Source organism: Eleutherodactylus coqui, chromosome 5, assembly GCF_035609145.1.
Source record: "Eleutherodactylus coqui strain aEleCoq1 chromosome 5, aEleCoq1.hap1, whole genome shotgun sequence".
NCBI classification, from domain to species: domain Eukaryota; kingdom Metazoa; phylum Chordata; class Amphibia; order Anura; family Eleutherodactylidae; genus Eleutherodactylus; species Eleutherodactylus coqui.
In genome coordinates, this window is record NC_089841.1 from 93,854,163 (window position 1) to 93,880,781 (window position 26,619).

A 26,619-nucleotide genomic window follows, 5' to 3' on the forward strand; every position below is an offset into this window, starting at 1 on the left:
CTTTTTAACCTTTGGCTCCTGGCAGACAGACGGTAGGACAATCCCGAGAGCAGTGAAATTTAGAAACCACCTTGAGAAGAAAAGCCAGCTCAGGTTTACATTTCCACTTGATCATTAAGAATAGTTGTATATGGAGGAACTGCAGATATCGCTGTGATCTCTCCTAACAGACGTAACCGCTATCAGATTGGCCATTTTATGAAGATAAAAAAAATATTCATTGGACTCTTTGCCGATGGGATAATACCCAGTTTAAATCCCATGGAGGGGAGCTAGATCTAATAGCTGGATGTAATCTACGAACAGCCTTGATGAATCTTCTGATCAAAAGAATGTTCAAATATTTTAATATCAAAAGAGAGCGCCGACACTTGTACTTGAATAGTATTAGGTCCTACAAGGTCTTGAGATGGGTTTTGATAAAGGGTTAAGATACTAGAGTAAAGCCTGGTTTGGACACAATTATCACTCAAAAGATGTATTTTGAGCGATAATTGTTGTGTGTCTTTACAGCGCAAGGTGATCAGTCAAACGTTGAGCGATCACTTTGCGCTCCGAGTGGAGGATGCAGAAGACAAGTGGAGCCGCTTTGTCTTCTGCATCCAGCTGTTCTCTGCTTGGAGCACCCAGCTGTTAAACAGCCGAGCGCTCCAAGCAGGATATGCAGAACACAGCTGTGCGCTCTGTGCAGAGTGTCTTCAGTGACGGGATACAGCTGAAAACAATAGTATCAGCTGTATCCCGGTGTGAATTCCTGATCGCTGATCCTTCAGCATGCTAAAAGACAATGATCAGCGGCCGCTTAACGAAAACGGCATGATGTCAGTGCAGTTAGACACGATTATCGCTCAAAAGACGGTTTTTGAGAGAATTTTGAGCGATAATCGTTGTCTAAATGGGCCTTAAATGGGACCTTTAGCTACATCCACCTCATTATCATTAAAATAAGGCCACTTTCACACGGGCTACAAAACGCATGTATGTGAAGCCCATGGTTTCCAATGAGTTCTTTCAGGCTACAAAAATCTCATGTGAAAGAACCCATTGACTTCACACACATGCGTTCTGTAGCGATGCCTTTGTAGTTAGATTTTATAGCCTGTCTAAAACAGGCCTTAAAGTAGGCTTTCCAAATTCTAAGCTTAAAGGGGTTGTCTCACGCCGAAACGGGTTTTTTTTTAAATTCAATAGACCCCCGTTCGGCACGAGACAAACCCAAGGGATGGGTTTAAAAAAAAAAAAAGTTTATTACTTACCCGAATCCCCACGCTGCGGCGACTTCTTTCTTCCTTTACCAAGATGGCCACCGGGATCTTCACCCACAATGCACCGCGGGTCTTCTCCCATGGTGCACCGTGGGCTCTGTGCGGTCCATTGCCGATTCCAGCCTCCTGATTGGCTGGAATCGGCACACGTGGCGCTACGAGGACCAGCTCTCCGGCACGAGCGGCCCCATTCACCAGGGAGAATACCGGACTGCGCAAGCGCGTCTAAAAACGCCAGAAGACAGCGAATTTAGACGGATCCATGGTGACAGGGACGCTAGCAACGGAGCAGGTAAGTGAATAACTTCTGTATGGCTCATAATTAATGCACGATGTACATTACAAAGTGCATTAATATGGCCATACAGAAGTGTATAACCCCACTTGATTTCACGAGACAACCCCTTTAATCTTAGAGGTCACCTCAGTTCTATCAGAATAAAGTAATTTCTACTCAAATCTCTAGTAGAAAGCTTTCTTAAGACCTGTTTTTCCAAAACTTTAGCAGTCGGGTGTAGGGGTTTTATTTCCAGGTGAAATACAGGGCCTTGATGGAGAATGTCCTGCCTCGTCGGAAGAACCCAAGAGTCCTGGGAAACTTGTTCTCTGGAGACATCCAAGTGAAAACTAGCTGTCCCATAGGCAGGAAACAGGAACTCAGAATGAGGAGAGTGTTCTTGTCTTTAAAGCAATCTGGGAGGTCCCCGTTTCCTGTCTGGTTGAGAGGTGCTGTCATGGGTGTAACGAAAAAGCCTTCACAGGGAAATAGGAGGGAGTAGAGGGAAGAGAGACATTGTTGGAGGCAGCAGGGTCGCAGCTGCAAAGCTAAGTAGCTGACCCCATTGACATGAGGGGTCCCTCTTTAACTTATTTGTAGTTCTAGATGGTTTGCATCTCCGATGTGTATAAACACTTTGGGAATCGTTTCTTCACTGTTATCCACAGATTCACATCAGTTTGGGTGAAATAAGACAAGCACCAAGGCAAAACAACAAAAGTTAGAAAAATAATTACATTTATTCCAGTATCTTAAATATAGCTTAGAATTTTATATACACAAGAAAAATTCTGACCCTTCAGTTCATGTTCCAAGAAATATCAGATTGGGAAACAAATGGAAACACATGCTTTATTCACGACGAGGTCCTCATCACTGGCACGGAAAGAGGACGACACAGGAACCAACAACAATTGTTTCCAGGCAGTTCGTACACCACAGAAAAAAATGAAATGCCTCTGACGATTATGCCAGGTAGTGTATTATACAGACAGGTAATGATGTACACAAAAAAATTATAAAAACAAACATAAAAAGTGCATAAATCTACAACTTAAGTGCTTTCAAAAGGCTGTATAAAACTGTACTCAGTTCTACCTCGGCCAAATCTGTGCGTGATACACAGGCTTCGTCATTGCACCAGGCATGGCAACAGATGCTTGTGGTTATTCTGAATGAGGGAGTGACAGACCACCAAGAAAAATTTGGCTGCCAATACGAGAAAAGTCACATTCCAAACTCACTTGTGTTAAGTTCTAGATTTTGGTGGTGTTTTTTTTTAAACAAATCATAGAATAGTAGAGTTGGAAGGGACCTCCAGGGTTATCGGGTCCAACCGCCTGCTCAGTGCAGATTTACTATCATCCCAGACAGATGTCTGCCCAACCTGTTTGAAGCCTTCCACTGAAGGAGAACTGACCACCTCCCGTGGTAACCTGTTCCACTCATTGATCACCCTCATTGTCAGAAAGTTTTTTCTAATATCTAATCTGTCTCTTTCCTTTGTTTCATCCCATTGCTTCTAGTCTTTCCTTGTGCAAATGAGAATAGGGCTGATCCCTCTGCAGTGTGACAGCCCCTCAGATATTTGTAGACAGCTATTAAGTCTCCTCTCAGCCTTCTTTTTTGCAAGCTAAACATTCCCAGATCCTTTAACCGTCCCTCATAGGACTTGATTTGCAGACCGCTCACGATCTTGGTAACTCTTCTCTGAACTTGCTACAGTTTGTCTGTCTTTTTTAAAGTGGGGTGCCCAGAACTGGACACAGTATTCCAGATGAGGTCTGACTAAGGAAGAGTAGAGGGGGATAATTACCTCACGTGATCTAAACTCTATGCTTCTCTTAATACATCCCAGAACTGTGTTTGCCTTTTTGGCTGTTGCATCATATTGTTGACTCATGTGCAGTCTGTGATCTATTAGTATACCCAAGTCTTTTTCACAGGTGCTGCTGCTTAGCCCAATTCCTCCCATTCTGTAAGTGCTTTTTTCATTTTTCTTGCTCAAAATAGAAGGAATTAAAAAAAATGTAACTGTTATGTGAAATTATGATGCTAGTGCCTTTGCTAAGAAAACTTAAAACACATCTGCCGACACGTGAAAAGTTATATTTATGGTTTTGACAACTTACAAATTCTGTGCTTATTTGGATTATAAAGCAAAGTGACTTTTCTAAATACATGCAGCAATCAAGTCCCTCTGTACATTAATGAGGCCTAGTGTAGATGACTGGTCTCCAACCTGTGTATCTCCAGTTGCTGTGGAACTATCGGCTGCAGCTTTCAGGGCATGCTGGTAGTTCTAGTTCCACAACAGCTGGATAAATACAAATTCAAGACAGCCAGACTCGCCAAATTTTGACATCAATGGCAGGTCACGGGGCGCATTTAATTAGTGTAAACTTAATCTTACTTGCCATAATCTTTAAAAAAATAAATTAAAAAATAACGCAACTAAAGCTAGGCCATTCAGAAATAAATTATTTTGTCATTTTTTTCTCTTTAACTAAAAATCGACATATATATATATATTACAGACATCAGTATGATTAAATAAAAATAGACATTCTTTGAACAGAACGGCAAAAGTATCTTTAAAGTTAATAAAAGGTTCATCGCGAACAGCGTGAAAAAAAGCAAACCGAAAGATCTGAGCTCTCCGTTGATTTGGCTTTTGCCTCAGAAGTAAACACATAGGTGAACAGTGATAACTGGACCCTTTAAGACTTAAATAAACCGGACGTGAGGCACATAGACCTTCAGTTAACACAGGTTGAGGCTGGCTTAAGGCCCTGTTCACACGGGCATATTTGCACACGCAAAATTCGCACGCAATACATAGAGAAAAATCCATTGATTTCAATGGGTTCGTTCACATGCATGTATTTTTCCTGCACATTACAGTCACACGAACAAATAGAAAAAGAAAGAAAGCTGCAGCAGGTTCTACTTTGCTGCGCACTAAACATCCCCCATAGAAGCCAATCTGAAGGTGCAAATTAGCGCAAAATACGCTATATGCGTGAAACACTGCGTAATTGCGCAGGAAAAAACATCTGGAACTCAGGATAATTAGCTATTTCAGTTGGTGCGTCTGTTTGCTGCGCAAATGCACATACAGAAAAAGTACAGTAAAACGCACGTGCAAAAAAGCAACATTCATTCCGAAAATATACAGCACTCCGGCGCACATAAATACGCAAACACTCGTGTGAAGGGGGCCAAGTCATCTTCTCATGTAGCCCAGACATCTTTGTTTCCACCGGTGAGGAAGGACTTTTACTTTCCAGAAGGTTTCCATTTAATATTCTGCTCCTTCCATTTCGGCTATGGTCCTTTCCAACATCCAAGTGAAATGACTGCACTTGGTTAAGGTTTATGCAGCTTTCTTTGAGCCTGGCAGATCTTGAAGGTTAATTTTGGACCTACAAGAGAAAAAAAAAAGGCCATCATGGCATGTGGATCTGAAAACAATACTGGCTATGCGCTGACTTACATTTTGGGCTCATACATCACACTTTGCATGTTTAAATTTGTAGGTCAATTGGGTGGTACTTAAAAGGGATTGTGCCAAGAACAATGACTATCCCCACTCTATGATCCAGAATGGCAAGCCACTCAGTAGGAGTGGTATTTATTGTGGCAGACCATGCACATAAGCGTGACTATTCTGTAATACTATATTTCCCCTGCAGGAAAAATGTGTGGCTAACGGTAGCTTTCCCCACCAAATACAGTTGGTGGCTGGGGTGCAGGGTCTGCGACTTGGGGTGATCAGCTGTTCCCCACAGGGCCCACATTCTAAGAGGGGTTGTGCAAGTTACCACATGTGTACATTAAAGGGGTTGTGCCATCATAAATGCAGCTTTCTATATAAATGGTTAAAAAGGTTTTTTGTTGAATTTGTCAACATCAAAGATGGGGACAGGGTTTAGGTTTCTCTATATTCTTGAATTTTGGCTTCTTATACACAGATTGCAAAAAAACCCTCATCTAGAAGAAGCTGAAACTTTCTGTGTGATTGTAATGTTCATATAAGTACAGTGGGGAAAAAAAGTATTTAGTCAGATACCAATTGTACAAGTTCTCCCACTTAAAAAGATGAGAGCCCTGTAATTGACATCATAGGTAGACCTCAACTATGAGAGACGACATGAGAAAACACATCCAGAAAATCACATTGTCTGATTTTTAACGAATTTATTTGCAAATTATGGTGGAAAATAAGTATTTGGTCAATAGCAAAAGTTCATCTCACTACTTGTTATATATCCTTTATTGGCAATGACAGAGGTCAAACGTTTTCTGTAAGTCCTCACAAGGTTGGCACACACTGTTGCTGGTATGTTGGCCCATTCCTCCATGCAGATCTCCTCAAGAACAGTGATGTTTTTGGGGCTGTCGCTGGGCAACACGGACTTTCAACTCCCTCCAAAGGTTTTCTATAAGGTTGAGATCTGGAGACTGGCTAGGGCACTCCAGGACCTTAAAATGCTTCTTACGAAGCCACTCCTTCATTGCCCTGGCAGTGTGCTTAGAATCATTGTCATGCTGAAAGACCCAACCATGTTTCATCTTCAGTGCACTTGCTGATGGAAGGAGGTTTGCACTCAAAATCTCACGATACATGGCACCATTCATTCTTTCATGTATACGGATCAGTTGTCTTGGTCCCTTTGCAGAGAAACAGCCCCAAAGCATGATGTTGACAGTAGGTATGGTGATCTTCGGATGCAACTCGGCATTCTTTTTCCTCCAAACACGACGGGTTGTGTTTCTGCCTAACAGTTCTACTTTGGTTTCATCTGACCATATGACATTCTCCCAATACTCTTCTGGATCATCCAAATGCTCTCTAGCAAACTTCAGTCGGCCCCGGACATGTACTGGATTAAGCAGAGGGACACATCTGGCACTGCAGGATCTGAGTCCCTGGTGGCGTAGTGTGTTACTGATGGTAGCCTTTGTTACGTTGGTCCTAGCTCTCTGCAGGTCATTCACTAGGTTCCCCCGTGTGGTTCTGGGATTTTTGCTCACCGTTCTTGTGATCATTTTGACCCCGCGGGGTGAGGTCTTGCGTGGAGCCCCAGATCGAGGGAGATTATCAGTGGTCTTGTATCTCTTCCATTTTCTAATTATTGCTCCCACAGTTGATTTCTTCACACCAAGCTGCTTGCCTATTGCAGTTTCAGTCTTCCCAGTCTGGTGCAGGGCTACACTTTTGTTCCTGGTGTCCTTCAACAGCTCTTTGGTCTTCACTAAAGATGAGCGAGTACCTTTTTCGAGGGCCTGCTGGGGGAGGGGCGCGGGGTTGTAGAGGGGATTGGGAGAGAGAGAAAGGGATCTCTCCCACTCTCCCCCACGCTGCCCCAGACCCCCGCGAATCTTCAGGGACGAGCCAGCAGGTACTTGAAAAAGGCGACGCTCTCTTGGGTATATCGCCTTACCGAGTATGCTCGCTCATCTCTAGTCTTCACCATAGTGGAGTTTGGAGTGTGACTGCTTGAGGTTGTGGACAGGTGTCTTTTATACTGATAAGTTCACACAGGTGCCATTACTACAGGTAATGAGTGGAGGACAGAGGAACCTCTTAAAGAAGAAGTTACAGGTCTGTGAGACCCAGAAATCTTGTTGTTGGTAGATGACCAAATACTTATTTTCCACAATAATTTGCAAATAAATTCGTTAAATATCAAACAATGTGATTTTCTGGATGTTTTTTCTCATGTTGTCTCTCATAGTTGAGGTCTACCTATGATGTTAATTACAGGCCTCTCATCTTTTTAAGTGGGAGAACTTGTACAATTAGTATCTGACTAAATACTTTCCCCCCCACTGTATATAATTACAATTAGAGCAAAAGGAGAATGTATAGTGGAAAACTGAACACTTGAAGGGAGGCTCTAGTACCCTGTTGTACCGCCTCTACCTTAAATACAAGATGTGACACGGGCGGGCATGGAAGCTCTAGTACCCCGTGGTACCGGCTCTAGCTTGGATACAAGATGTGATACGGGTGGGCATAGAGGCTCTAGTACCCTGTGGTACGGCCCCTAGCTTGGCTACAAGATGTGATATGGGCGGGCATGGAGGCTCTAGTATCCTGTTGTACCGCCTCTAGCTTGGATACAAGATGTGATACGGGCGGGCATGGAGGCTCTAGTACCCTGTTGTACCACCTCTAGCTTGGATACAAGATGTGATACGGGTGGGCATGGAGGCTCTAGTACCCTGTTGTACTGCCTCTAGCACCCTGTTGTACTGCCTCTAGCTTGGATACAAGATGTGATACAGGCGGGCATGGAAGCTCTAGTATCCTGTTGTACCACCTCTAGCTTGGATACAAGATGTGATACGGGCAGGCATGGAGGCTCTAGAACCCTGTTGTACAGCCTGTAGCTTGGGTACAAGATGTGATACAGGCAAGCATGGAGGCTCTAGGACCCTGTTGTACTGCCTCTAGTTTGGATACAACATGTGATACGGGCGGGCATGGAAGCTCTAGTATCCTGTTGTATCACTTCTAGCTTGAATACAAGATGTGATACGGGGGGCATGGATGTATACAGGTGCCCCTATGGTATCCTGTATATAGTCCAACAGTTTCTAGATCATGCAAACTCTCAGGCTGTCGAAGTTGGCATCGCAGATTGTCTTATACATGTTCTATTGGCAATACATCTGGTGACTGGGCAGACCCCTGAAGTGTGACCATGTTGTGGAGACATTCCTGTGACACCTGTGCTGTGTGCAGCTGTGTATTATCCTGCTAGAAAATGCCTCTTGAAAGCCGCCATGAGCGGAACACATGTGGCTGCAGGATGTCCTGAACATATTGCTGAGCTGTCATTGTCCCTCGTACCAATACTAGCGGGGACAGACTTTCATATGCAATAGCCCCCCCCCCCCCCCCCCCAGACCATCACACCAGCAGTTGGGGCAGTGTGCAACTCCACAACAAAGACAGGATTGGGGCACTCAGCCCTAGGTCTCCTGACACGAAGATGGCTGTTATCAGTGCCCAAACTAAACCTGGATTAGTCACTGAAGACAACCCGGCTCCACTCTGTAGCATCCAGTTTTGTTGCTCATGACACAACTGTAAACTGAGGTGACCGTGGTTGGGTGTCAAAGGTAGTCCATGTAATGGGCACCGTGAGAACAAGTGTCCTTCAGTACAGCACCTGGAAATGTTTCCAACAGACGTAGGGGCCTGTAACGATGGCACCACCTGTCTCTGGGTGGCGGACAATGGAATAGTTGTTGCTGCTCATGCTTGTCAGACAATTCTCTCTACTGGTGGTCTATCGTGGGAGTCTTAACCCCATCACCTTGTATCTGTGCCCTCACATATCCACTGGTCCCAACACCTCCTAACAGTTTGGTCAGAACGGCCCAGATGGTGGGAAATTTGTCGATACGACCATCCAGCTGCTTGAATTCTAACAATGCTCCCCTCTCAAACTTCTAATTGGGCAAAATCTCTTCAGTTGCATCGTAGAGGCATCTAGTGGTCAACAAGCTCTACGCAAGTGAAGAAAAAAAGGCCACTACACACAAGGAGCCTCCGAGAGCCTTTTTATAGGCTGAAGGGGGAACCACTATTAGGGCCTCAGGTGACAAGACTGTTCATCTAATCACCACAACTCTAATCATTTGCATATCTGCCTGAGATGTAACTTTATGTAGAATTTTGCAGCAAAATGACAACTTCTTCTGGGGGCTGGATTTTTTTCCCCTCCCGACAGTGTAGTTATATCCAACGATTATATACCAATAGTGGTGGAAATAAGGTAGGTTAAAAAGTAACTTCACTTTTTAAATACTACTGACATGTCAGAGCAAGATATTTTGATCAGTGGGGTCTGTGGGCTCAGACTCTTGCTGATCGCTGCAGCCCCTTCATTTCAGCGCTCACTTGAATGCTGTGCTCCTTCAACTGTCTTAGTTGCTGGCTGCTCCCAGCAGCTGAAGAGGTCTATAGAAATCTACATGTCCACCTTCAGCTGTTGAAGGTCAGCTGATTGGCAACAAAGACAGCCGAAGGGGCACAGCACTCATATGAGCACCACAGCACCTTCATTTCAGGAATCAGCAGGGGTCTCTAAACTGTTGATATGTCTCTCTGAAGTGACAGATGTATTTTAAAAATGCCCTAAAGATCATTTGTGTGCAAATTCGCATATTTCATTTCAGACTTTAATGGAAAAAAATAAAAGTTTCACATGCTGTAGTACCTGTTGTGCACCATGTGACTCCTGACTAGATGGCCAGCGGCCAAGGCAGCCATAAGGGAAAGCTCTCCAGCCATTACTGTTCCACAAACTATCTGTGCAAGCTGACAGGCATTTTTGCCAGGGCATTCAGTGCTGGCACCTTGGACTCCTAGCATCTGTACATAGAAAAGGGAATATTCATGAATATAGTTATAGCTACCATGATAGTATCTCTTCTTCTCAGGAGTATGACGACAGACATATTCCCTCAATGTTGGTTTCTACTATCCCTTAACAGAGGTTACATAAATTCTACTCCATCATGGTCATAACAATCTATATAGAATATGTGCTTTATGCAGAAGTGTGGAAGATTTACAAAATTATAATCATGACATAGCTCAAACTCACATTAAAGTAGCTTCTGGTCTCAGGACAGAATTCCTTCATTGGAAGTGTTCAAACAACGACTAGACAGACATCTGTCTGGGATGAGTTAGTGAATCCTGCACTGAGCAGGGGGTTGGACCCGATGACCCTGGGAGTCCCTTCCAACTCTACCATTCTATGATAATTTGTCTAGGGACTGGAGTGCTGGGCTTTATTACCTGGTGCTTTCCCTAGGTCGCCTCTTCTTATGCCCAACACTACTTGATGCACACCATGTACTGAGGACACTGCACGCTGCTTCTTGATTAGCCAGTACTGTTCACGCAAGCAGTACTGGCCAGTGTCTTAGACATCGATGTACCACCAATGCTCAGTGTGCATCGTGTAGACTATGAATCTCAGTGGCTAAGCTGGCCATGTGAAGAGGGTCCCCAGGATCAGGCAGACTGGTAGCAGAACTGGAAACAGGACAGCAGCAGATAATATGCCTCCAGTTCCTTGACAAACTTTGTCTTTGGATTGAAGGGTGGCTTTAAACAATAAATTTAGTACCTCACAATTAAAACCGGGTAGGATAACTATATAGATTATAATGTTATAATTAATAATGGGGTGAGCTGCAGTTAATACAATTGTAAGAGGATATTTTAATATACGTACTTTTAGGCAAGCCTGTTGCGGGGCCAGGTTGGTGCCTCCTCCCACAGTACCGATCTCTATAGAAGGCATTGTGCAGCTGATGTACAAGTCGTCATTTGTAGGACCTGCAGCCTCCATCAGGGTGATGCAGTTTGAACTTCCAACATTTTGCGCAGCATCCTGTAGGAAGAGAGTGAAAAGCGTTATACTATAGAAATGACATCATCGGTGGAGCATGTGTTTTGTAAACTTTTCTATCATCTGACCTGTCCGCAGGCAATGTAAATCGCGGTTACAATATTGGCCGCATGTGCGTTGCAACCTCCGATACTGCCAGCCATTGCAGAGCCAACCAAGTTCTTGCTAATGTTTACTTCAACCATTGCAGCTGTAGATGTCTTTAGTACCTGCAGAGGCAAACAATAGTGTTAGACACCAAACCCACACAAGACAAGACAGTAGGTGTACATGATCGGAAAGAAAAAGGTCTATTCCCCCCCAGAAACAGCGCCACTCTTGTATGCAGGTTGTGTCTGGTATGGCAGCTCAATCAGTCATGCCAAAACCTTTTGCAAATCCTGTACAACCATTTTAACCACTCAAAAAAAAACAACTTTAAATTGCTTCTGGGCGTATACATTCCAAAATGAATGCCAGGATGAAACATCTACAGACCCCATCGTCTTCATCAACGAACAAGGATTTTAAAATGCAGACAATAATGCTGCACATTAGGAAATGGTTTAATTTAAATTTTACCTCTTTTACCACATTTGCTGGTATGGTAGCTTCACAGACGACAGATTTTCCTCTGCCCTCGATCCAGTTGATTGCAGCTGGCTTCTTGTCTGTGCAGTAGTTACCGCTAATGGCGATGACGTGGAGCTCAGGAAATTCTTCCTGGAGTCTGGAAAGAGCCTTCTCCGTGCCCTGTACCAATTAGATCAAAATGGGAATTATATTCGGAAAATGAGACGTGTCAAAACTTCACAAGTCTTATGTGTTAATTAGATCATTTACCTTTGATATCATATTCATTCCCATTGCATCTCCTGTTTTGCTCTGGAAGCGAATATAAAGGTTTCTTCCGGCAACACTGGTCTGCAGTCTCCCAAGACGAGCATACCTAGCAGTAAAGAAGGCCAAGAAAATAAGGCAATGGTTCCAGACACAAACAAAGTAGCAGATAGTGCAGTCACTAGGAATAGGACTATTCAGAGAAGCCTGAGCCAAATAGTGAGATTACCATGTACTGCCAGCTTAAAAGCTACAGCTTTATCTACAGTGCCAGTCTTAGGTTAGATGGCACCCTGTGTGCAATTTTTTTTTAGGTGTGTCAGTCATAGGAATAAAAAAATAAATAATCAGTCTGTCTGTATTCTGCTTGTGCAAAACGTAGCACCAGAAGAGCTCTGTGCATAAGTAAAGCACCAGAACCAAGCTCATGACAAATACAGTAGCAGAACTAAGAATTGTGTTGTGGGCGTTGGTAAGCTGACAGCAAGTCACAAATCGATGAGGCCAGCCATGTTTAATCAAGATCAGCAATAGTCTACAATCACTGCATGCTGGCAGAACCTTCTTGGTATTTCATTCACACAGAACAGCAGTTCTGGCCTATTTAAAGTCTATGGGACTGACAGCAGACCATCAGAATGGCACATGTTCAATCGCCAATAAATTCAAGCATCTCTTTACTGCGGTTGTGCAGCGAGGAGGAATGGGGGCCTCAGTGATCGATTGGGGCCCCAATGATCAGATATTTATCACCGTATCCTGTGCATAGTCAAGTCATAGGGGGGGGAGGGGGGGGTGAACGGTCTAAGAAAAATTTGTGATAACCAAGAGCTAAAGTTCGTGTAGTTTTACCAATGCTTACTGCAAAAATCTTTAGAAGTATGTGCGATTGTATCTTTCATGATTCTATAGATCTGCATGTGGATTTGCTCCGTTGGTTACAACAATGAATGTACACCAATATAATACACTAATTTACAGAGGGATGGTGCAATCCGTAGAATCTGCCTCGCTGTTTAGTGCTAGTTTTAGCAACCTCCGCTTGCATTTTTTAAATTTAAGAATGTAGGTTTCCATAAAATACATGATATATTTACCCGCTTGTGCCATCAAAGGCATCTTTTATAGCTTTAAAACCTTCAGGACTGTCAATCCAGGTCTTAACTTCAGCAGCCTCGCAAGCAGAAGGCAACCTGACAACTGGTCCACGGGTCATGCCATCAGCAAGGATACGGCTGTGTGCACCTCCACCCAGCTAGGGCAAAAAGACAACACAAGCTCAGTATTGGTCACAAGCTTCTATGCAGCCTCCATACTAGTCAATAATCTGTGAAAACGCTGCAAATGACTTGCTGAAGAAACCGTAAAAAGAATAATTCTGTATATAAAACTCACCATTATGGCTCTGCAGCCTCGGTTGGTGCTAGCCACGAGGCAACCTTCAGTTGTAGCCATTGGAACCTGGTATTCTTTATTATCCAGTATGAGAGGACCAGCTACACCAACAGGAATTGGCATATATCCTATTACATTCTCACAACATGTACCCATTACCTGAAAAAGAAATCCAAGACCTACAATGAATTCATGAATTACGATGTGTAAATACTAACAAGTGCGAAATATGTGAATGGTCCACGGAGAAGCAGGGACATAGACCCCAAAACAATATTTAATCAATATTATGACTTACTAAGGAGTAGTTGTAGTTTTTGTAAGGCAAATTCAGAAGGGCTGATGACTGATGCAGCTTGTGGGCCAGCATATTCCTGCGAATAGCAACTCCTCTCTCAGGAGACTCCATTATGGACTCCAGCTTATAAGGTGCGATGTGTTTAGCATTCACCAACTTGATCACTTCTGCATCACTCAAGTACTGGGCACCTTGCTACAAAAGGAAACAAAAAAAAGTCTATGAATTCTGTTAAGTTATTTTATTTCCTCTTTTCAAGATATAATATACTGTATACCTCCTCCGATTTGGTGCATGCATTTGTGAAGCTTGGCCTCAATTGAACTAATCTGCAGAGATGTTCATGCCTGCACCTCCTCATTAGTAAGCATGTCTTAATAGGGATTTTAAGAAGGGATTACCTGGAAGCCGAGAACCTGTTTAAGTCAGACACATCCACTTTATACCTGACACCAACATTACGCCTCTATACCATAATACACCGAATCAATGTTATCATTATCTACATGGTATGAAGACATAGGTAGTGCTGGTCATAAAGTGGGCTGTGGAGAGCCAAACATCTATGAATACATCTTTAAATCTTCAATTGCGGAAAGCTAAATAAAATATCTAGTAAGACAAGAGTTCTAAAATCTCTTACACTCCAGTTATACCTAGCATACGGTGAGTAGTTTTGAGAGATTATTGTAATAAATTGGGTCTGGAGAGATCAGCCTGATTGAAAAAAAAAACAAAAAAATTGTTGTGAATCTGGAGTCCCGACTCTGACTTCCATTAAAATTAATAGAAGAAAAAAAATAATAATCGGTCTCCAATAATGGCCTCCTTGAACAGCAGAGGAGGTGGTAGTGGCCCAGTGGTTAGCAGGAGGTGCCACCCCAGGTGGTGGCAGTGGCCCCAGATTCAAATCCCCATTAAGGATATAGTCAAAGCTTAAACTCCAGCACTGTAAGGCAGAAGTGCTAAGCCAACACACCTGGCCTTTTTGCTCAAAACAAAGCCCCCATTTTATTGATTTCTTTGCTAAAAATTTGGTTGGGATGATCCAATCCGATTTAGCAAAAATCAGTTGATTTGTCTGGCCAATCACGACCAGTGACACTAATTGAGAGAGAGCTATGTAATGGTAAACTGTGGCAGTAAAAGTAGGATTTAGATTAGCAATGCTCTGGCTCATGCAATTACTTCCTATTTGCTTACTTCTGGGTTTTTGAGGATGCGAACACATTCATCGATTGGTCGAGGCACCTCTGGTATATCAAACTTTGTTTCCCTCTCCTCTTCGCTTGTATCAGGCGATGATGATGATGATGAGGAACCACCCAGCAAAAAGTTGGGCTTGTATTTACGTTCAAGTGGCAATGGCTTTATAACTGCTTCTGAAAAAGTCAGGACAGAAGGTGTTTAATAGCATTAAAAATAAACAAATCAAAAATACTTTTTACTACTTAGGGAACAAAAAAAAAAAAAAAAATGAATCGATACCTTTCTCTTCCTTTGATGAAATAGCTTCTACTTTACTGTCTTTTGGGGCTTCTTCTGGCACAGGTTCCATTCTGCAACAACTCTCCACTTGCTTCTTCGACACAGTGACTGAAGAAGTGATGAAATTCTTCAAGGAGAAGGTAGACTCAGTCTCTGTGTGCTCAAAAAAGATGTACTTGATTGCCAGAAGAAGAGCAAGACCCAGTGTTATAACCTGTTCGATGTCCATGGTGATCATCCTGTGGAATACAGATACAGCATGGTCAAACGCTTAGACTAGAAAGGTACATTAGTGGTGAAGAAATTCAGAAAAAAAAAAAAAAACATACATTTTTGCTATAGTGTACAATTCTACAAATAAAAAGAAGTGCATTCACCTAGACAGATAGAACTGCCAGAGAGGCATGCTGGGCGTGATCCTCTTTGGCAATGTATCATCTAATCCAATGGTAACCTTGTGATCAGAAAGAGAAGTGCTGTTCTGAGGGGGTTGTTCATTTATCCACCGACTGTGAGCATGAACAAGCACCAGACCTAGGGACTGAAAAAGGAAGAAAACACATGGAAACTTGCACAAAGCTACTTTTAGTGAAAATAAAGACATAGCTAAAAAGTGAAGATGCAAGCTTGGTTTAGCTGGTTGGCTATATCCTATCATCCACAACAGCTGTTAAGTGACTGCCTCTTAAAACAAGGGCACTCACCATAATCATCTTGACTCTCTGTGTGACTGGGTTTGGTTTGTTATCTTCCTCCTCCTCTAATACGTTTGCAAATTTAGTAAGCTGCCAGATTGGCCGTCCCTCCCGGCTTTCCCTGGAAAGCTGTTGAAAAAGATCAAAGAATGTTCTTGGAACAGGATAACATATTTATGCTTGCAGATATACCAATTACACAAACTAAGACAATTCCACATTGTATGGATATTAGATGAGGCATGTCAGCTTTAAACACCTACCTCCAAGACCAATGACACGCAGGCTGGGAAGAATGTCATGAAGGCAAAATAGTTTGCCACAAGGGACATGCAGCCGAAACAACACATTATCTCCAACTGGCGGACCCCTGTATGGAGAGAGAAACAACACACATAATATAGCAAACAGGCTGAACAGTGGAAAGACATGTTGCAAGCCTCTATATTGTACAGAATGCAAAGTTTGCACTTTTAAAGGTACAATGCAAAAGAAACTTTAGGGTCCCTTGACACAGGACAGCTGTCCAGGGCATAAGAGCCATCAGATAGTCATCCCAAAGATTATGGCTCCTGTGCCTTCACACTCAAGCGATAATCATTCACTGAATGGAGGCAAAGCGTGCCGGAAATCTATTTCAACCCCCCCCGCCTCTATTCACAGTAAGCAGGCAGTCGCTCATAGAGGAACGATTGCCTGTTCACACAGGCTGATCATCAGGTTTTTATGCCTGCATGATATGGATGAGATGTCAAATAATGTTAGTTGTTCAATTGTCGACCGTGTTTACACTGCATGATTAATCAGTTTTGCACAATCTAATAATCTGAACGATAATCGTTCTGTGTAAAAGGGCCCTTATACAGCAAGTTTAGATGTAGCATGCGTATAAGGCTTCCCTCACACTACCATTTTTTTGCTGTTTGGCTCCATCCTCAACAGAAAACCAGGAGTGCTGGCATTTGTCAGACCTGGATGGTGACCAACAGACCTAGTTGACTGCAATGGGGGTCTGTTTAGCATCAAACATGCAGGGAGAAATCTTCCCAGATGAAATAAAGCAGCATGCTGCACTTTTTCATCTGGGATTCCTTGCCAGATCTGCAAACAGACGCTCTGCTGCAGATGTGAACTTAGCCTTAAATGATTACTAACCTGACATTGTTCCCACTCCAATCACTAGACATTCAACAAGTGCATCCAAGGTGAATGTAGGGCCCAGAATGGCCATGCCACGAGCAATGTTCTCTCGTACTTCATCCTGAAAAAGGAAGCATTTTTGGTTTAAGTGGTGCGGTTTAAGAATAGTGAATCCAAACGTTTGACTAGAGGCATGAATTATAATGCTCACCTGGGAGTTGGCGCTAAGGGCAAACTTCGCTAATGCACTGGCTTTGGAGAGATCAATAAGTAGCAGGAAGAATGGAAGAGCCTCACTGCCAAAGAGGAAAAAAAAGTTAACATTTCCAGATAGCACCTTCAATAATTGTGCAGCCTACATAACTCGGACCCAAGTGCTCTACTCACTTCAAGCCGGTCAATTCTTTATCCAGGAAATTAATGACCACTGTGCTGAAGACAAAGCTTGAAAAGATGGTAAAGAGGCCGGCAATACCTAAACCGTGAGTAAAGGCATGTTACTGAAGCTGATCAATGACACAACCTAAGGACACTGAATGGAGATTCAGCTGCACAAATACTTACCTAAAATGTATTTAGATCCGAGCTGCCGGAGGTTCTGGAACTGAAAGTAGATGTAGATGATGGCAATGCAGCGTGTGATGGTTAATATTATAATGTCGCTACTCAGGACATCCTGTAATGTGGTAAAAGAACACAGAAATTAAATATGTGCAAACATAAAAATGCGCAAACAGCAGCTAAAATTAGTAAGTTCTGTTCTTCTCATCTATATATACAAACTAAAACTTTACATACTCGTGAATGTAGTTTAGAGTTCTTTAGAAAACTGTACTTCTACTTCCATATCACACACAAAGCAAGGACAATAATGCAGGTGCAGGCAGTAGACTTTAGTAGCCAATTAGACCACTGCAGGAGCCAAGGAATGAGAACTTCTATAGGCATTAATAGTATATAATGCACAAGTCAGGCACCAGTAGTACATCTCTAGCCACTTTTTTGTTTCCCGGACTTCTGGGATTGTTGCAGCCATGCAGTAACGTAAACCAGTGAGACATCAATGCGACAAAATATCCAAACTTACTTCTTCAAACTTGGGGCACTCGTAGTTCCAGCCGCAGATCTTATCGTTCCCTAGGAACATGTTCATGGACATCATGCAGATGGTAAAGGTAATCGTTCCCACGATAACCTCCCATGGATGTGAGGCCACAAACTGACCATGCATACGGAATAATCGGGACAGCATCTTCAATGTTATTGGTGACCTAGGGAAAGGAGAAAGGGTTATTTCCTTAACTTTCTCAGATCAGATATGAACACGTCAACCTGTTACTGCACTCACAGAATCTAATTACAGAGATGTACGCCTCTGCACAGCAATATTCAGGAATGTGAGCGTACACCATCTGACATCCTATTTCTACACCCAGACATGTGACGTCCCATCACTGGGATCCAGCCCTCTGATATGAACCACCCACAGCTCCTAATTAGTCATATTACTATCCATATAATTATACGGGTAATATATATTATAGCTACGATCTCCGTCCTTGAGAACAGGATACAGGTGTCGGATATACTAATGAAGCTGCCACAGAGAAAAGGCAGGAAGAATTTGATTTCCCTGTAGCAGCTTCCCCGTGATTCTTAAAGGGTAACAAAGCTTTTTAAAAACTTCTCATCATAGCGACATGTCAGAAGTTTTGATCTGTGGGGTCCAGCTGCTGAGGACCCACCGATCGTTAAAACGAAAGTGCAGAATGGCATATCTGAGCGTCGTGCCTGTTTCTATACAGGCTTCAAAGGTGGTCTATGGAGCCCATACACTGCTTGCAATGACAACCAAATTGGGATAGGGTTCGCCCAAGTGCTTCTGCCCCCACCAATCAAAACTTCTGACATGTCATTATGACATACTGAAATTATTTTTTTTTTTTTAAGTTTAGTTATACTTTAATATATAAGTGAAGGGTTAAATGAAAAAAAAAATAAAAGTTAACATGTTCTAGTAACCATTAATTGTATTACCATGTTAGGATATGGCATTACATTATGAAAGTTGGGGTTCTGACTTTTGAGACCCCAGCAACCTGCAGGGGCTGAGACATTCTTCCCCACAACACATCTCCATTCAGGTGAGGAGCGCGGGGGTCTCATTAGTTGGACGTCCCGAATTGGATCAGAAGTGCTAACACACCCTATATGCCACCTCTAAAGTTGGGAAAACCCCATCATGATGTCAAAGTCCGGCAGCAACAGTGAAGTGTTGATAAGACATTGTCTGGCTTTCTACTCAGTTTACAACTGGGGGATTTTCCGTTGCTTTCAGTTCTTTGATTTTCACTTTCTTTGCACGTCATCTCATGGACGTTACATCAGCATTCCTTTCACTGGCCAGAGGCGAAGAATGTTCTGCATGTTACATATGGACTGAAGAGTACTGACGTCACAGGCTACTCATTAAAGCAGTTCTCCAATTTGGAAAGCCCATTGTCGCCGCGGGGAAACAATACAAAAACGCCCATGGACAGGCAGCCTCAATAACCTATTCTCAGGAGAAGTCATGAATTGTTTGGCTGTGGTCTACTGCTTGCCCCCTGTCCGATCAGCTGATGTGATGCCCGCTGTTGGCGCCACAATACACAGGGATGCGGAGCAGAAGCTGTCTCTTAAACCCCTGTGTAGTGACCAATGTAGCTTTCATTAAAAAACATGGGAGCTGCGCCAACAGTTACAAAGACAAGAGCACCTCTCACTGTGGAGGTCTTGTATTACACACACCTCACTAGGGAAGATGGAACAATACCTCTGCAGCGCCACCTATTGGAAGGCAGCATTCCTACAAGTCAATGTCAGACTCTTTAGACAAGCCTTATAACAATGACTGGGAACTGTCAACCAACCCAGAACCCATACAGAGACAGCTGTTTAGGGGCGATTGCCCCTCATTAGTGTGCAGTAGGTTTCGGACTCGGTTAGTAAGAAGCCTGTAGACGAGGGTCAGGAAGGATATTGTTTCTCCTTATGGAGAGCACCTAGAAGAGAAGACTTATAAGGGCATCCATGCTCTTCTGGGAAATATGCAAATAGGGAGGATGGAACAAAACGTCTGCAGCGTGAATGGGCACTATGTAATGCTTAAGTTCCCCTCTGGGGGCACTGCAGGGAAATAGACTACTGACAGCCTGGTTTCCCTGAAGAAAAACAGCTGATTTCTTTGGATCCCAGTAAGGGGGCAATTTGTAATAGCCCCAGCTTGGTGAATAATCCATCCTTCTACTGCAGTATCAATAATATGTCCAAACCAGTTTATAATTCTCACAGCACAGAGTCTCTTAAGACGGCTTCTGACCTGCTTCTTACTATCTAGAGGAGCTGGCCCAGGGCCATTATCACACAGGAGGTCAGGGAGCGTATGACAAATCATTACATACTAGGAGTCGATGTGGGAGTCACAGAAGGGTTTAAGAAGCATCATTGGTGTAAAATCCTCTCCCAGGAAAACCCGGCTGTGAAGGGGACTATTTATCATTCCTGTCACTTAGGAACTTGTCAGGTCTCATGATCAGCTAGGACTAAGGCCCAATGTCTATGGGCAAATGAGAATTATCAAATCTGCGCGGGTGTCCCGCATGCTTGATCCGTCCCCATAGGGATGCATTGGACACCCGCAGATAATTAAATACATGCGGATGTCATATTTCCATGGCACGCGGATCGCACATGTGGGAAAACAACCAAAGCATGCTCCACTTCGTGCGTGGCTCCCACGGCTTCCATTGAAACCTATGGCCTCATGTCCACGGGGAAAAAAACAGGCCCGCGCAGATTGCTGCCGTGGAGGCACACTCTGTCTTTTTTTTTTTTTTTTATGCGGGAGATCAATTGAGATATGAGCTCTATGACCTCCCGCACACCCGATCCGCACTAAAATGAAGCACGTCGCGTTTTTTTCCCCACATGCGTGAAATCTGCAAATCACTTAAACCACAATCCACGGCTATTTAATTAATCGCAGATGAGCAATGCTTTCCTATGGGATGCTGATTTGCATTTTTTTTTCACGCGTGGATTTGCCAAGTATAATTTCCCCATGGACATGAGGCCTATGGGAGCCATCTGGTCTCACGGCACACCCGCAGCTGTATTTCTGTTGTGCCGTGGGACGACGGGAAAGCAGGCATTCAAGGAAAAAAAAAAATTGTGCATAACGCATGCGAGCAGCACGCTGCCCGCGTGCCAAGCACAGCTGCCGGTCCAAAGAAAGAAGATCCGGCCGCGACAGAGGGCAGATCCACAGCATCTGGGCAGGTAGGTATATCTGATTTACTGGTGTCAAGTCTGCGGGAAAAGAGGGACCAGCTGTGGGATTCTGCATGGAGAATCCGTGCAGGCCCGAATTTCGCAGTGGATGAGGCCTAAGGCTTTTAGGAACTGTCATCAGGAAACCCCGTCAGGTCGGGACGCACTTCTGCATTATGGATGCAAAAACACAGGCCAAAATACCATAGATTGTCACCAGCCTTGGAAGGGGAAACTGTGGGCGGTCACTGTAGGCCATAGAGATCAAGTCTAATAGCTCCTAAACTTTGGCACCCCATACATATGAGACTCCAGTAACGGTGGGGCTGGATGACTCTCCAGGGTATATTGGGGTGGATCAACTTTCCTCAACAGATTATGTTGGTGAAAGAAGGATTGTTCAATTTCAAAGGCCAATCCTTTTGTTTACTGAGAGATAAGCCGCCAGAGTTGTCCGAGTGCAGCTTAACTCTGGAAATATGTGAATGTTTGGCTGAGCCAAACCTTCATATGTATGAGGGAGCTGGACACAATAGTGATCAGAGGAGCTACTGTTCATCAGTTGTTGGATGTGTATGGGCAACTTTAGCATTACTACCTGATGATGATTATCTGTTCAGTCGCATCCGACCTTCGGTCACTCTATGGATCGATGTTCTCCACATAGATAAGGCAGAGTTGCACTTTAAATCCCTCTACCCCCGTAACACAGTAGGCCTCATCTGTACATTGTGTTTTCATACACATTTGCCTTGAGATGTACATACACATCCATTAATCTAGATTATCTGGAGGAAGCACACTAAAAAAAACTCCATAGGTCTTTATACTCTGGGGCCCTTGTGTAAAGCTATCCATACTTTATATATACAACAGTCAGCCAAAGGCTCGTTTGGCTGATAGCCATCTCACCTTACATCAGGGGTGTAACTATAGGGGATGCGGTTGCACCCGGGGCCAGGACCCCTAGAGGGCCGATAAGGCCTCTCTTCTCCATATAGGGAGCCTAGTAGTATGAATAAAGCGTTATAATTGGGGGGGGCCCTGTTACAGATTTTGCATTGGGGCCCCAAATCTTCAAGTTATGCCTCTGGGTATGGGTACAGATGGAGGGGGGGGGGGGGGGGGGTGAGCCCCAGCTGAATTTTTACCCCTGAGCCCTTAGTTACGCCCCTGCCCGACACCCCATATACACTTAACCAAGTATGCATATGTTCCCAATGTAGAGAAAGGAGAAAGCTGCTGCCAGACACTTTTAGCAGTGGCTTATCTCCCAAGAGCAAAGGGATTGGGCAATTGAAATCCAACTACTGGATCCTCATTTCCCCTGGCACCTGCAATCAGGAGTTAAGGTGCCCCCATACACATCAGATGATTGGCGGATATACACAAAGACTATGGCCAACTTACAATACATCAGAATTTGCTGGAAAGAAATCCAGTGTAAGTCATTGAAGATGCAGTCTGCTTTCAGGATACGGTCACACGGAGCAGAAATGATGCAAAGGGAAATCTGCATCAAACTCACATCATTAAAAGCATCACTGGTGAGGATTTTAATGTGGTTTTTAATGCAGATTTGCAGGAGGAGATTTTACCCTGTGGATCCACATCTAAGCCCATACCACTGGTGCAGATTTCCCCCATGTGTGAAGGTACTCTAACAATGATTCCTTCCTAACACAGAAGGCTGTTCATCATGACATGGAAGAAAATTCTCTAGAAAGTTAGGAGGGGAAAAAGTAAGAAATATGAAGTTACATTAGGGATCAGATCAGGTTTTCAAATTCTCCGTCACTTGAATAACGCCACATCTGTGAGTGATAGTTATCTTGTGGGATGAGCAGTCTTACACGCTCTGCTGTGTGATTAGGCAGCATTGACGGTGACTTTGGCACAACCTCTGCCATAAGTGGGTTATGTCACATGTACAGAGGGACTTTTCCCATCCGACATACTAGCTAACGGAAGAAGCTGCTACCTGTTGTACTGCCAAAATATACCTTTATATCCCCTTCTGTAACTGATCTAGATTTTGCCTGTAATACAACAAGTGCCAAAAGTGGGAGAAGTTACTTGTGTAACAACGCATCAATATACAGCGAGAAAACGGTCAGCTTCTTCTTAAAAGAGGCAGATTTACTTTAAAGAATATGACAGCATTCTGTCACAAAATGCAACCCCACCCCCCCCTAAAAAAATGCTATCATAATTTGCACTTCATTTATGATACATTTTAGACACTTTTAGGCATGGCTTTGTAGGAAAAGGCAAGTAACTTACATGCCCCAATGTTTAGTGCAAACTACACCGACTAGTAGTGGTATAAAGTTAGACTAGACAGTGTTAAAATTCGAGAGACTGATCATTCAGCAGAGTTACCTTGATAAATCTGGTGCATTTAAAGGGATATTTGGGGATTTTAAAACTGATGATCTATTCCCTTGCTCTAATTGCCCGGACTGCTATAATCTCAAAAGGTGACAGCATCTTCAATGGAGGCGCTACGCTTCTGTTACACTTCCTCCTCATCATGGTCAGCACTGGACCGATTTCACTGGGAATGAAGCCAGCACTTACACTTCCTCCCCTGACCACCAATGATGACGTCCGGCTCTGCTGCACTCACAGCGGGCCGGGCGATCAGCTGATTGATGGGAATTCCGAGTGATGGATCCCTGTTGATCAACTACTGAAGTGATGACCTAACCAGAGCCTAGGGAATCAGTTGTAAAAGCCAGGAACACCCCTTTAAAGACGGCGTAGTCCGATTTTGCCCCAAGTACACACTTGTAAAGTTCTTATAATACAACAGTTATACCAGTGACAAGGATGGACATCATCATGTAGGAACCAGTGGAATTAATCCGGGAGCTACAGTAGAATTCATAGTGGCCATATAAAGGCTTTTACAGCAAGTGACCCATAACGTTAGGTGGCAGGTTAATAGGTACATTAGTTATCAGCCCCATGGGTTTGGCCAGCTCCATTCTTACCCTCCGCCAGGGCTCTCCTCCAAACTAGTCCTCTAAGTAGTCACACTAGTCCTGGACATGATGGCAGTCAGTGTAACACTGTGTCAAAACTATGTTACATTAAATAAATAGTAGCAAACAAGGACTTGTAGCATAAACGTGTGTACTGCTATAATGTATCCAACCCGTGACAACACCACACAATCTACAAGTACATAACCCAAACGTCTGACTCCTTCACACATGACTTCTGTATAATAATTAGTAACAAACAGGAATGTACTATACATTCATTAACATTTAATATGTTTATATTGAAGCCGGAGTTACTACATTACTGATCCGATACAACATAAAAACAGAAAAGACAAGGAATAAAATCAGAAAGCAAAAAGTGTTAAAACAAAAATTGATTAGCTTCTCTACCAGATTTAAAAATCACAGTACAAGTGCATCTACATACAGAAATGTGATAAGAACGCCAAATGTATTCATTTTCTAATCATTAGAAAAAAAAACAACGAATGCCACACAGGAGGGCAGAGCAGGATGTCTATCCGGTAAGATTCTATTGTTTTAGTCTTGCATTGCAAGGAATAAACGAACCGACAAGAAAAATAGATCCTGTTCAGCAGCACAGAAGGGAGAGACGGTGAGGCTGGCAGCTTCTCTGATGGACGGACACTTAACCCTTTCCAATCCAATTTGTATCCTGGTTTTCCTAGGGGGCTTACTCTTTTTCTGCCGTTGTACAACGGCGCTATATGCTGGCTAAAGCCAGTACTGCATGAGGTGACACGTTGGATAGGCCCCGACAGCAGAGAGGCTGGCGATATACAGTAAGAGAACCCCGACGGACGTCTTCTAGCCTCAGAGCTATACAGCCTTAAATCCTAATGTCTTCAGACGCCAGACAGTGGATTGGAAAGGGTTAATCACAACAGAAGCACCACTGAAAACCCATGGATGCGCAAAAAGAAAACCGGATGATGTGAACCTACTTTTAGGCAATGTCCATAATCCAGCGACATGGACAAATATGGCGCAAGAGAACAGAGCCATTTACCATATACTCATACCAATTTGTGGCATCTTCTCCCAAATACAGACTATTGAAATACACCGCACTACTTGGTACTGCAGCCATCTGCTCATCACAGCAGGAGGTGGAGGCAAAGTATCCTTACATCGCCTCTGCAGGTGGCTGCATACAAACTGACATTTTGCCTATGAATTGCCTATGGGAGCCCAAAATGACATTGCACTCACATGTGATTTTGGGCTCCCATAATTTTTCGAATTTTATTTTTAAAACGTGATTTTCTCAGGTGTGGGAAAAAAAAACCCAAAACAAACCATGGTCAGCGATACGTTATTCTTGCAAAATGCGCTTCAAATCCCAGATTAAGGCTGTATTTATACGGCGAATAGAGAGTTACACCCGAGAAAATTCTGGGACGCAACTCGCATCACACGGACGCTCTGTTCATGTGCTATGCTATACACCACACACTGCAATACCCAAATACTACGAGACAGAAAAACTGAAGCAGGACCTATCGGTGCGAGAGGCAAGACACCCGAGTAAAAACAAGGGGTAATATAGCGTGTAAATACGACTTATGAGTGCAATAGTAAGCCGAGCTTCTTGGACCGATATCACAATCGCTTGCGTTACTACAGCCCTAGGCCATATTTACACATGCCAATGCGATATCGGTCCCAGAAACTCGAACCCATATCAGTCTTAAACTTGTGATTTTTTTCTGTAACTGTGATGCGCTTTGCAAGAAAAATGCATCGCCTCGCTGTACCTGCCTGAAAACTGCATGATTCTACAGTATGAAGAAAAAAAAAAGAACATTTACATGTGAATGCAATACAATTTTTTTTTTTTGCCATAGCAAAATAGGATCGCTCAAAAATAGTGCAAACACACACAAAAAAAAAAAAAAAAAAATCACAGCATGTCCTAATGGCGCACTCAAAACAGCGCTCATACAAGTTATCCATTGAAAACAATGACATTTTTTCATGCGCAATTTCTATGTATCTCGCAACGCACAGAAATCGCCCGTGCATCTGGTCTGTGTGAACACACCCCAATGGAGAACATCATTGAAAAAGTCAGAGTTAGAGGAATATACAGACACACACTTTCTATATACACACACTAGATACATGATGTATCTGGCAGCACACTTACGCACAGGGAGGGCTCCCCTAGAAGTCACCGATCACCATGCATCACACTCCGCTCAGACCTTCCATTGACCTCACCACTTCCTGACTGGAACACGTTATAACCTCGCTTGTAAGGACCCATCTGTCAATTACGATCACGGCTGTCTAACACAAAGCCTGATTAAAATGAACGACACCAAAGTCATCGCCGCCCGGCATACACACTTACCTTGAAGCCGGTGGATCAGTCCTGACAGCTGACAGCGGGCGGCGGCGTGGATGGTGACTGTCAGGAAGCGGCGCTGAAAAGATAGCAGCTCTCCCGTCCG

General features: G+C 43.5%; 1 protein-coding gene across 3 annotated transcripts; it reads right to left on the reverse strand.

The window, feature by feature from the left end:
• Positions 1-2,263: 2,263 nt before the first annotated feature.
• On the reverse strand, positions 2,264-26,619 carry HMGCR (3-hydroxy-3-methylglutaryl-CoA reductase). Of its 3 annotated transcripts, none has more exons than XM_066602884.1 (20): positions 26,520-26,619; positions 17,908-18,091; positions 17,385-17,496; positions 17,208-17,295; positions 17,032-17,116; positions 16,836-16,941; positions 15,944-16,050; positions 15,690-15,809; positions 15,363-15,526; positions 14,986-15,224; positions 14,701-14,879; positions 13,498-13,692; positions 13,200-13,358; positions 12,902-13,059; positions 11,808-11,913; positions 11,547-11,717; positions 11,054-11,194; positions 10,809-10,967; positions 9,780-9,934; positions 2,264-4,967 (listed from the first exon to the last, which is right to left on the reverse strand). In XM_066602884.1, the coding sequence occupies exons 2-20, from the start codon at positions 18,070-18,072 to the stop codon at positions 4,919-4,921; spliced, it is 2,658 nt and encodes an 885-aa protein (XP_066458981.1). In that variant the 5' UTR covers positions 18,073-18,091; positions 26,520-26,619; the 3' UTR covers positions 2,264-4,918. The 3 variants fall into 3 exon arrangements, with proteins under 3 accessions (XP_066458981.1, XP_066458982.1, XP_066458983.1); XM_066602885.1 differs by lacking the exon at positions 26,520-26,619 and adding an exon at positions 26,313-26,433; XM_066602886.1 differs by lacking the exon at positions 26,520-26,619 and adding an exon at positions 26,317-26,384.